At 43.2% G+C, this 12,488-nt stretch overlaps 1 protein-coding gene, 1 non-coding gene and 1 pseudogene across 2 annotated transcripts; 2 read left to right on the forward strand and 1 right to left on the reverse strand.

Annotated features, from left to right (window-relative positions):
• The first annotated feature begins 113 nt into the window (after nucleotides 1-113).
• On the forward strand, nucleotides 114-1,187 carry LOC119367763 (ribosomal protein S4, mitochondrial-like). Its single transcript, XM_037633178.1, has one exon. The coding sequence runs from the start codon at nucleotides 114-116 to the stop codon at nucleotides 1,185-1,187; it is 1,074 nt and encodes a 357-aa protein (XP_037489075.1).
• Nucleotides 1,188-4,156: 2,969 nt separating this feature from the next.
• Nucleotides 4,157-4,229, reverse strand: TRNAK-UUU. Its single transcript has one exon. It is a non-coding gene; the product is annotated as a tRNA-Lys (tRNA).
• Nucleotides 4,230-10,301: 6,072 nt separating this feature from the next.
• LOC119360913 lies at nucleotides 10,302-10,916 on the forward strand (annotated as a pseudogene).
• The last annotated feature ends 1,572 nt before the right edge of the window (nucleotides 10,917-12,488 follow it).

Here is a 12,488-nt window from a genome sequence, read left to right on the forward strand (position 1 = left end):
CTCATAGTTCATTGAATTAAGGGAGGGCCATTCGTGGGGGGTTCGTGGAAGAGTTGGGTTCGATTCCCTTTATACGCGATGTGGCGAAAAAGACTGATTCAATGAAATATGCCATGCCAGCAATAAGATTTAAAACGTGTCGTCTACTTCCAGGAAATGTTCGGAACAGAGAACTTTCTCTAATCCAACGCCGTATTCTCCGAAGATTGAGGAACAAGAGGAGATCCATTAAAAGAAATCTTTCTCGGAGAGAAAATCGAAACAGTAACATCAAATCACAAACTACACGAAAGTTGTCTCTTTATTATGGGGATTTACCCATAAGGGAGATGCACAGAGGAAGAGAGCGAACTTCATATATCCCTTTTTTACTCAATCAAGAAACAAGATCGGATGTGATTCCGGTTCGTCTCCATTTTAGTGACACTCTTCCTCAAGCAAGGCAGCCGATAAGTCATCTAAGGGTTTGTTTGAATAATGGACTGGTAACCATTACTCATTTGAAAGTTTCCCACGGTGATCTAATATCTTTTAAAGAAAATGACGCGAGAACCCGCGGTTTTGAAATAATGAGATCTTTCTATATCGACATATCAGTTGGAAAAATCATAGGCAAATTCCTATCGGCCATATCAGTTGGAAAAAGAAGAGGCAAATTCCTACCAGCCAGAATCTGGAGAAGAACAAAAAAAGAATGGTTCCGCTTACTCACAACTCAGAGGGGATGCCGCTTACTACTCAAATCCAAGGAATTGCAAAAGTTGCGTTCTTATATGCAAGAAGAAGACTTTGAAAGAACAAAGAAGTTTGGATCCGCAAAAGTATGCTTAGGCAGTTCCTTCGCTGAGCACAACAGAATGAAGAGGAATTTGTTTCATTTCAAATACTTCTTCTTATTGAAAAGAGGGAAGGAGAAAAACCGAAATCTTCCTACTCGAACAATAAGTTCTTTTGTAGAAAAGTCTTCTTTATATAGTAATTCGACCTATTGCTCCGGATCCCCGTTTACTAGGAAGATAAGAATCAAAAGGATCGAACTACCTACTCATTATTCGGAGGTGAATCATAGAACACTAAAAGCTGTGGTATCTTATGGACCTAACATAGGTCACATCCCTCATGACATAAGATTGAAAGATCCAAACCTTCCTCTTCGGAGCAGAAACAGACGTGGCCAAAACATATAAAAAAAGATCGGCCTAGTCGCTCCTAGGGACATATCTATCCGGATAGAGGATAGTCTAGATCAATTTTGAGAAAAATCTCTCTCTATATAGATAGGTATCTCTGTGGATAGAGATAAAGATAGGGATCCCTATAAATCTAAATATATGGAAAAAGTGCACTTTTTGACTATTACTACTATTTCTTAGACTTTTTCAAGGAAACATCGTTTTTTCGATTTGGACTGAATTGGTCGGAGCGTAGACGAGCAAGCAGAGCCCAGGAAAGAGGTCAGATCGTCATAGAGCAGTCGACTATAAGTATAAGACTGCTGGCCTGAGAGAAGGCAATCTCTCTCGGGAAACATGGCCAAATTTCTCTTCTTTCTTTTCACACGGGCAACAATTGGGAATAAAACAGACCATGAACATGAGTTTAAAATGTATAAAGGGAAGAGTGCATTCTCCACTTTCTTATCTCGAAAATGCGTAATATAGTGATGTCATGTGTCTGTTTCTCTGAAAAGGTGGGTCGGCCCTTAGGGCAAACAGTAGTGCCAGGTTCCATTGTGGAACGGTCGTTTGCCGGTGACCTTTGTCCGCTATAGTACGAGTGACTGGCGCATCGCATCCAATCTCTCATGTCAATGAGTCAGTTAGAAAACAGCTCCAAATGAATCAGTGATTTCCCCTTTATTTCCCTCGGAGCGCAAGGGGAAACAAGATTGAGAATGAATTAAAACACACCAAATGTTTCATTTTGCCTATTATCAGTGGTCAGCTCTGATACAAACCAGGGGAAAAAGAACCTGAAACGCCTTCTTTAAGGCGCTACTATTTCTAGCGGCATAGGTGCTTTATCACAATACGAAAGATGTACATACGAGGACTACGATTCCTATTTAGAGATATTCCTACGAGCGATAGACGTAGTAAGGAAATTACGTACGCCAATAACAAATACGAATACGAATTACGCCTACGAGCCTACGCAATGGCATGTTTCGGCGTATAAAGCTAAGAACGAGAATAGCCTACTGCCTCCACTTGGAAAAGGCAAAGGTATCCAGTATAGGATATCGATGAACGGAGGACAAGGAAAGCAGGCAAGGTGATCCTCCTTTGCCAAAGCCCTTTTGAAATACCTTCTTTTTGAACCTTCAGAAAATACCTGCTAGCTATCCCTAGTTTTGTTTAACCAGCTTTCCCCCAAAAAGGGGAGATCCGCTGCTTACTGCTCACGGAAACATCCGACCTTATGGTCAAGTCGTCCGCCTATCTTTCTGATCTCATTCGTTTTCCGATCGCATAAAAAGTCATGAGATCAAAAAAGAAATGTGAGAATGTAGTTACAGATGTAAAAAAAGTAAATATCTCGTTCTCTTGGTCCATAGATGGGGCGTCCTATCCGATGGATGAATGAGGAGCCTCTGTCGAGTAGTGAAATGATAGGATTCTGCTTTTCGGTTAAACCGAAACACAAGTCGGCGATTCAAGCCAAGAGTGCGGGCACCTTAAGAGCGGTCAAAGCTAGACGCTATATCATGACTGCTGGAATGAAAGACTCGATGAGTATTTTCGTACCACCTTCCAATCTTCTTAGTCAATTGTGTACTTTTCCACTAGGCGGGACATAAGTTATCGGAATCCGGAGCCTGTTTTTCCCTATTTCCCAAGGGGAATGTCAAATTGTGTGGTTTCACAGTCTTATGAGACAGAAAGTTTTGGAAAATGGAGCTGCCGTTTTCACTACTTTGGTCCCTAGCGATATTGTTCTTAAACTAACATGGAAAGTGGGTTCAATCACTTTAAAGTGCCCTCTCAAGTGTCATCTCATAATGGTAATCTCCTTATGGTATAGTAATTTGGCTTAGAATAAGAAACCTATCTCTTCCCCCTAATGGCTTTTCACTACCCCTTGCGGGAATGCGTATCGTTGCTGCATCGCCACCGTATTCGTGACTTGTTTTTCCGAACTGCTTGTTTTCTCGGGGCTGCAGTCCAGTTGCTTAGTGGTTTGCTTCTCGGTCTACCCAATCAAGGTTAGACCTTGCTCTATCAACCATTGCTTTAAATAGTATCATGTTATTTCATCTTTCATTGATACCATCATTACAATCGAGGGCCTACAATCCATGGAAATCCCTATTCCGATCACTGGGAAAGAAGAGCAAGTAAGTAATGAATGAATGAATGAATTTAGATGGTATATAAACATCTCCCCATGAAGGGAAGGTGCTATAGTATCTAACTAGGAAAAAAAGTAGGTTGTGAAATGATAGGAAATATGCCATGCAGAAAATCAAGGAAATATTTCCTTGATTTTCGGATGACCCGGCTTATCTTTGCAGTTATCCTTATTTAGCAGAATCTAGTGAGTGTTCCATTAAAAGGAAAGAGAGCTATTCGTTGTAGGATTGATCCAGACAACCCAACCTAAGTCACCTATTGCGCCTAACCTAAGTATAGTGCCAGTGGTCGGCGAGGAGAAGTTCATTCCTGTAGAGAAGAGAGGGGATCCTATTTCCTTTCCCCCTTTCCCAGTATGGCAACCTTATCTTCCAGCATGAAAGTTGGTATCAGAATGAAAAAATCCAATCCAATCCATACTTGTGGAGTGCTCAGTTCAGTTCCTGATTTCTCTCAAGCCTAAACCGGAAAAGGAAACCTATTACCCGGGGTCCCCCCTTTCGGCTATCTCATCTGCTGTTCCTCGACTCTCAGGAAGGTAAGATCATCAATCAATAGTAGGCTGCTGCTCTGTGCAGTTAAAGATGGGATCCAACCTGTTCTGTTTGCTTGTTTCCTATAATCTGTGCTCGATTCCATATTTCTGTATCCTTAGATTCCCGGGACAGATCTGATCTCCTTTATACTGACCTCAAACAACGAGCGAAGTCGAGATGTTGATGAGAAAGGGGCTTTTCTCAAGGCCAAAGAGTGCTCTTTGAAGGCTACTATGCATCCTTGCGAATACAAGAGTGGTTTTTTTTTGGGTATAGCAGAACTTGAACCTGCGACCATTAGGTTAAAAGCCCAATGCTCTACCAACTGAGCTATACACCCGATTTTACAAGAAGGCTTGGTGCGGAAAAGAAAAGAGGGCGGCCTGGCCCCTTTTCTTCTTATCATATCACAAGGGTGCGGCTCTGTATGGTATAGTACTGTGGAGCAAGTCTAGGAGTCCTTTCCACTCATTGAGGATTCTATCTAAAAAAGAAGGTCAACGGGGGAGACTACAGTAGCTCGAACTCAGACTATCTACGAAAAAGGTAAAGTCGTCTTTCCTAGGGTTCGACCGAAATGAGCTGTGTTCTATGGTTTGACGTTGTGGAGGTCCAGCACTCTTCTAAACGAAGAAAGAGGGGATTCGCGCTACCTCCTACTCCTACAGAAGATCGATTGGCGCGAACTTCCGATCGATTCCTTATTCATTGTTGCCGACCCTTACATCATCATAAAGAGAATCAAGATATCCCAAGAACCCAGCTAGGGATGAATGACTAGCGCTCAAGAACAAGCAAGGGATGAGCGCACGGGAGCGGCGTTGCTTGTTTCTTTATTATCACATTAGAGAAGCGGAACCTCCAAGCTCAGACATCTCGAACTCAAAAACTACCCTTCTATCCCACCCTGCTCCTCCAGCATCGGAAGCAGAACTACCTGACCGAAGGAGATAGACAGGAAGGGAAGACGGTCATACAAAGGCCGAATAAAGCTCTCTTGAAGCTGCATCTGAATAGACCTAGAGTCACTCAGTACATACGAACCCTTGAATAAATAAGAATTGAGAAGTATGAAATGTGGGCATCATAACAAAAAAAGAAAAAGACCGAACCAGTAAGACTAATGTCTACTTATTTATACCTTTAAGAGGTCCACTTAGACTATTATGATTTTCTCTTTAGCTACGTAGGTTATATAAGATTCAATTCAATCTAACAAGTGGACTGGACTACCTTCGGCTACTACAAGATATTTAGAAACCTAAGAAGCTGAGCCTACTTTACGCACTTAAGGCAGCAGCAGATGATGAAGAAATGGGCGGTAGATGATAATGAGAAAGGGCGCCCCTTGGCATTTCCTGTGGGGGAGTCTGATTGATCCAATCACAACGAATGATGTCAACCCCCTATTTTGCGCCTAACTTGACTCTGATTCTCCCACTATGAGAGCTGATCCAGGGGCTAGTTCGGCTACAGAATGGAATTTACGAAAGCCCCCCGTCTTTCCGACTCAATGTATTGCCCTTTGGGACCAGGATCTGACGAGGAAGTGAGAGAGGGGACACCAAACATAGGTGCGTACCATTGCCCCAATCCAATGGACTATGTCATATAGGGAGGAACCCTTGGAGGTTGGGACAGAAAGAAAGCAGGTTTTGCTTCTGCTTCCTTCGAGCAACCAAACTCTTTCGTCAGGTGTGGGTCAAGTTCCCTCATTATTGCTTGATTTCTCCTTTGGGGCACGAAAAGATGGACTAGGACTTAAGTAAGGGAGAGGACAACCCCTGTTTCTGGCTTACCTTCAATGACTGAGTGCTATTCCATTCCTTACTTTGATCCGACCCTGTTCCCCGACCAGTTTGCTTGCTCACTAGAAGAGTCAAGCGAGAGCAGCTAGTTTAGAAGGAAAAGTACACCTGGGGCTATTCGGCCTCACTTGTCGAAGACTGAACTACCGCTCGCTTACTTGCTGATCAAGGAGGTCATTTCCACTTACTCTAAGCATAGAAGGAAGAAGATTGAAAAACTAACAAACAAATTGTCTTCAGCCCTACTTACTTATAGGCTGACTTGGCCCAGGAAACAAGGTTCTATTAGGCTTGCAGGGCTTAAAAAAGAATGAGCTAGATCGCAGGTATTTGGATACGAGGTAGTAGCGGGGTCTAGTCGAAGGGGTGCGCAAAGTGTACAAAGGCGAGTCTCACGGGCAGCGGCGCGTGAGGGGTCTCCCGAACTTCATGGAAGACGCAGTTAGGGAGTTGGAAGATGCACTTTGGACTCCTGCACCAGTAAGAATGGAACTGGAATAAAAAGTCGGGGTAGCTAGTCACTCCGTTACTGAGGAAAGAGAGGATGGCATTTCCATAAGTAGACTCTCCTTCTTACTGAATCCTTATCCTACCCTCTCTACTCGGGAACAATTCATTCTTAACTCGTACATAAGTCCCGGGCGTCGACAAGAGAGTTAGCGATCTACAGCTGGTTCGGTGGACTGGTGGTGACACGGGCGGGCCCTCTACTTTATTTGCCGAATCCAATCGATCACGGGCGGCCCTCTTCGTTCATAGTCTTTCTTTCCTTTCGAATCCAATTGTTCCAATCTGACCAAATAGCAATTCATTGAAATCATTCGGGTCACCTCTTTTTTAAGCAGTTGACCAAGCCTATTTCTATAGAAAAGGACAGGAATCTATTGACTTTGAGTCTGTCTCCTACTACGAAATTGGAACTGAACACAGGATGGCAATAGTGAGAAAAAAAATCCCCTCGTACTACGTCATTATTTATTCGATTTTCCCTGGTAAGTGCTCCAGATGCAGTTGCTTTAGTTGACGTAGTGAGAGGAACCTAATTATCTGTTTCCTTGAATACCAGAGTTGCCTTTTGTAGATGAGAAAGCCAACAATTTTGCAAGGAGTTGATAATTGCACTTGAAGTAGTAAGTTTAAAGACAGTTGAAACTTAATGGCACCGTTTAACCAAGCACTCTTGTAGCTTCGGAAACTCCGTGTTCAGATCGGTGAGGCAAGAGACGAATTCATCGTCAGTTACCTCCATGATATCCAAAATACCCTCAAGACCATGAAGACAGATAATGAGAGTCAGGTTCAAACAATTCAAGGATTGTAAATACCATAACAGCAAAGTAGAATGCACCAAATTTTTCCTATTACCGGCTCCAGGAAGAGCACACCAAATGAAAGAAACTATTACTCAAAAAGCGAATCACATCTCGATCCACAAACTGCCAAAAGCCTTTGTTATTCCATTCCCAGTGGAACGTCAACTTGTTTAACAACAATTTTCTAAGAAACTTGCTGAATTCTAAATGAAACAACCTTATTTTCAAGTGACAGGCAATATCCATTTCAACCAATTATTCAAGATCAAAGGGCTAACTGCACGGCTAATTGAATTCCTTTTCGAGGTTGAGTTCATCTTGAAACCGCATTTGCTTCCTAATTAAACTGAGAAAAAATAAGAATATTAAAAGAAAGACTCCACAGAACACGAATGAATTCAGGTACATCACATCAGGCTGATATGTGCCGGTATCATACCTGTTTCAAGATTCTGGCTAAGCCCTTCTTGTTGCCATATATCCAGTTTCTTCTAAGGTTTCTGGAATTGCTCAAGTTCCTGCTCAATGCTTCTTATCTAGCTCCAGTCTAGCACTTGTACCAGTCGCCTACCAGATCACGGCTTTGCTCCAATTCTACTCTCCAATTATGCAATCCTCTCCAAAATTGGGGCTTTTCTTCACTTTAGCACTTCCCCTCGTAGTGGATTCCACTAGGTTCTTAACCTCTTCCCAATTCTTAAACTGATACCTGTGATGTCTAATCCAACTCGGCACCTAACCAGCTTGTCAGCATCGTAAGTTTGCCTCAACATTCCCCCTAGAAATACAAAAATAATGTAAATCTACTTTCATTTATTTATTAGGGTAGGGATGAGACTTTCTTTTTCTTTTTCTATTTTCTAGAATAACTATGCTCTGGAGTAAAAGGATTCGAACCTTTGCATGCCGGTACCAAAAACCGATGCCTTACCACTTGGCTATACTCCAAACGGGGGGAAGGCTCGATGAAAACGAGCTGGGATATAGATTTTTCAGAAGGAAGAGTTAGTTACCCTCGGTCTTCCTTCTTTCCCGGGAATCAAGGAAGTAGTAGCGGGACAGTCCTTTATTTCCCCCTTTAGACCAACTACAACAAGCTCGCTCCTTAGGTTAGCTCTCTGCTCTACCTATTTGTTTGCAATGCCTTGTTTATCAAAATAGGCCTTTCTGTAACCTGACCTTACGCTGAAAAACTTCACTTGTTGGCTCTGCGTCCACTGAAACTTATGAAAAAGAAATGTTATTCTATCGATATCTTCAAGAGTTCCCTAACCCCCTGACTGAGAGTGCTATGATGGGCTATTGAAGTTCGTCCCTGCGGCACGGTGGGGCAGTGCAAATCCTTTCATTAATGAAGTTCCGCCCTAACACTCCCATTATTGGCTTCCTTCCCTGGGGACCGCTCGGGCGAAGGCAGAGCATGGAATGATCATAGGGGCATCCTTCCTAGGTGGAAAAGACGTGTGTGACTAAAACCAGGAGGAGAAATCCATTTTCAAATGGCGACAGAAAGAAAGGAATCACGAAATAGAAGAAAAAGTGCACTGTGCTGGCAAATGTGGAGAATAGCCATCCATATTTCATCAATGAAATTGTTCCGTATGGGTTGCAAATACACATATCAGAAGAGCCAACCCGAAAGCACTTGCTTCAAAGAAGCAGCAGTTACCAAGAAATTCCTGTTTCAAGTCAGTATATCTCGATAGAACCAATTCCAATCCAGGTAGTGTGAACAGAGGATGTGGAAGTTCTGTTTCCTTGCCTTGTCAAGCATTTCATCTGACACTCTATCTATACTATAGCTAGATCAACTCCTATTCTTTCTTCCAGGCGACTTTACTCCAAAGAATTTTGCCTTCTTATCTTGACTCAATCTCACGAAATTGGATTGATTGGCACACCGCGCATCTGGCATTCGCTTCTCCTATCTATCTCTTCCAACTAAGCTGATCACTGGAAAATATGAAATCCTGCAAGCAATCATTCCAGAGCCAACTACGAAGATACCTGGTCTTCCACTCTATTCACTGGAGGAAAGACAAGAAAGTAAACAATTCTTCAAAGGAATTGGCTCTACCGGAAAGAGGAGTTGGCTCGCTCCTTCGCTCGCTGGGTAAGCATAGAATGCACACCAGTCTGGTATCAAAGCGTATCTACTTGAAAAGGAGACTACTTGAACAGATGAAATGGAAGGAAGAAATGAAAGTTCGATCTACCAACGTAGAGTCCGCCCCTCCCTGGAAGAAGAAATTTGCTACTTTGGCTCATCAGTTGGTAAGTCTGTCTATGAAGTTCAGTGCCCAAAAAAGAGAAAAAAAGACCAAAACAAGCTTTTTCAAGCTCTACAAGTCCTATATATATAGTGTTCCACTAGATAGCCATGTTAAACTAGTCCAGTCTTGCCGAGAGGCCTTATCTTCTGGTTACCTGGTCCGGTACTTCTACTTCGAGAGTGAGTTAGTAAACAGGATCAACTTTATGATCCATTTTGAGAAATTGCAATCACCGAATCAGAACGAGTGGGTCTAGAGTCCATCCTCACATAGTTGAAATGCTGCTTCTCCCTTCTCCTTTCCAAAAGAAAGTGGATCTCATAGCCTCTGACAATTCGAAAAGTAGGTGTCAGTCTCATTTTCAGATGCCATTTTCCACCAGAAAGAGAATCCCATATTCTTTAAGCCAAGCCGCCAATCCTAGGGTCAATGCGGAACAGGAAACCATTGCTATTTGAGCAGTTAGAGAATCGAAATTCCACTCATTTAGAAATCGATCGGCGAATGCCAAAGGAAGGATAAGGGGAGCCTACACCAACTTAGTCTTAGCCCTAGAACACATGGAGCTTGGAGCACTGATAATAAGTCTGTCTGATTTTCAAGGAGTTTATGAACAATCACCACATCCATATTGAGGAGAAAGCTCACTCAGGCTACTGAACTTGTAAATACAGTTGCGCTCATGATAGGGATTCCGTTTATGGCGTGAGGTGAAGTTAGAATCATACCTGGATATATACTCATAGTGGCTTCCATACCTATCTCCGGTAGAACTAACAAAATAGAAACCTATGACTAGGTAATATAGAAGGCCGACCCACCCGAATCTCTTGGTGGCCTTTCCCTCGGCTTCCATCACAGAAGATGTCAGCAATAGCAATCCTTCAGTCAATAGAATCAGTAACTGTATTACTTAAATAGTGAAATACCAACCAACACATAAAGCAATAACCAGATAGATAGAATGATAACAGGTAATACGAATATATCAACACAGCCGGAGTCACGAGGCTCGATAATGACCAATGGGTTAGGATCTGAGGAAGCTTAGTTTGGATGATGGAATATTCACTGTTCTGATTGTTGAGATACTGCAAATCCACTTATCCAACAATTTCAGTCCATTTTCCTACTTTTTCTGCAGCATTGCTTCTATGATCTTAGGAGCACTGGCCGTCATTGCCCAAACGAAAGTCAAAAGACCTCTAGCTCATAGTTCGATTGGACATGTATGTTATATTCGTACTGGTTTCTCATGTGGAACCATAGAAGGAATTCAATCACTACTAATTGGTATATTTATTTATGCATCAATGACGATAGATGCATTTGCCATAGTTCCAGCATTACGGCAAACCCGTGTCAAATATATAGCGGATTTGGGCGCTCTAGCCAAAACGAATCCTATTTCGGCTATTGCCTTCTCCATTACAATGTTCTCATACGCAGGAATACCCCCATTAGCTGGCTTTTGTAGCAAATTCTATTTGTTCTTCGCCGATTTGGGTTGTGGGGCTTACTTCCTAGCCCCAGTGGGAGTAGTGACTAGCGTTATAGGTCGTTGGGCGGCCGGAAGGTTGCCATGAGTAAGGTTGGGAGACCGAAGGCAGTTTTCCGTGCACCGGACACGTAGCTTACCGAATCTGTTGCAACACAGATGGGAATGCATGCTACGAAAGACAGGGTCAAGTATGATACATCAACCGTTGACTCCATATCCTTGTACGAGTCCACAATCACTACATGAGATGAACCTGGGTTTGGTGAATGGAAGTTGGCCTTAGGTGTAATAGGACTCCCAGTTACTGCGCGCGATCGTATACTGAGGTGCTCCCTGTCGGTTGTTGGAACGACGCGAGCCGGGCTGGGCCTCGATTCCTTTCAAAAAGATGAAGGGACAGAGGTGACTAATTCCCCATCTCATTTGGGGCGGAAAACAAATCGACATCTCAATGTGATACAACCCTTTCCATTTTTGTTGGGAAAGAACGGCGAAGTCCATCCAAACCCTCCAATGAAGAAATAAGAGGAGAGCAAAGCGCCAATGGCGCGCGAAGCGCATGCGGAAGGGGCACGGAGAAATAAAGAAGTGTGGGGGAGAAGCAGCCGAGCTCATTCCCTTTGCTTCCTGGGCCCAAAGCAGTGCTTTGTTTCCTGGCCAAATCAAGGATTTGGGGCTGATTGCAAAAGATATCTGAATAGAAAGATAGATCCATCCATCTATCCAGATATCTAAAAAAGAATCGATTTTGATTTCATGAAACCTTTGATTCAAAGAACTGCGCTTAGCCCCCCCGCTCATGAAACGGATCTGCTGCAATGGATGGCAGAGGGTCCGTAGTACCCGAAGCACTGGAGTGATCCAGTAGCCGGGAAGGGGCCTAGAAGTGCCTACTACTACACCACACTTGGCTCTACACATTTACAGAGCTTACCCCTGTCCAGTGTCTGGCAGAACGTTGGGGGCTTCAATCGTCGACTCGTTATCCCCATCTCAGCCCAGGCTAACGGAGCCTGACTTATTCAGGGGAGAGAGTGGAGCCTATCGAAGCACTCTTGAGAGTAAGATCCTTGGCTCCTCTTCATTCTCTACAGGGGTCTCTGCCCACATGGAAGCGGGGCAGAGATGGATAAGATCAAACACGGGAATAAGAAGCATTTGAAATGCCTTTTTGATCATTTTGATAGAGGGGGATGGATAAAGTGGGCAAAACAGACTCACATTTTTCAATCTAAAAGATGGGTTCCTTTTTCGTCTCGACAAAGAAAGAATCATCTTGAAAACGCTCCTAACCCCTTTGTAGGGCCGTGTATAGTAAGTGATCCGAACCTGCCCGGAGCGAGCCCCCCTTAGAGGCAAGTGAAGTTGGTGAGCCATATGATGGGCAACTATCTCCTGCGGTTCGGAGAGGACTCAGCTGTTAGTTAGTACCCCCTTGGTTTCGGGGTGGACCCTTTCACTCTATTTTATTATATACGCTTAGCAAAAAGAATGTTTTTTGATAGACCTAGGACATGGATTCTATATGAACCAATGGATCATGACAAGTCGTTACTACTAGCAATGACTTCCTCTTTCATTACTTCATCCTTTCCATATCCCTCTCCCTTGTTCGATCTTACTCATCAAATGGCACTCAGTTCATATCTGTAAGTTCGTTCGATCATTGACAAGGTTCAAAGAAAGGGTGGGCCATTCACCATG

The sequence above is a fragment of the Triticum dicoccoides genome, chromosome 2B, assembly GCF_002162155.2.
Source record: "Triticum dicoccoides isolate Atlit2015 ecotype Zavitan chromosome 2B, WEW_v2.0, whole genome shotgun sequence".
NCBI classification, from domain to species: Eukaryota; Viridiplantae; Streptophyta; class Magnoliopsida; order Poales; family Poaceae; genus Triticum; species Triticum dicoccoides.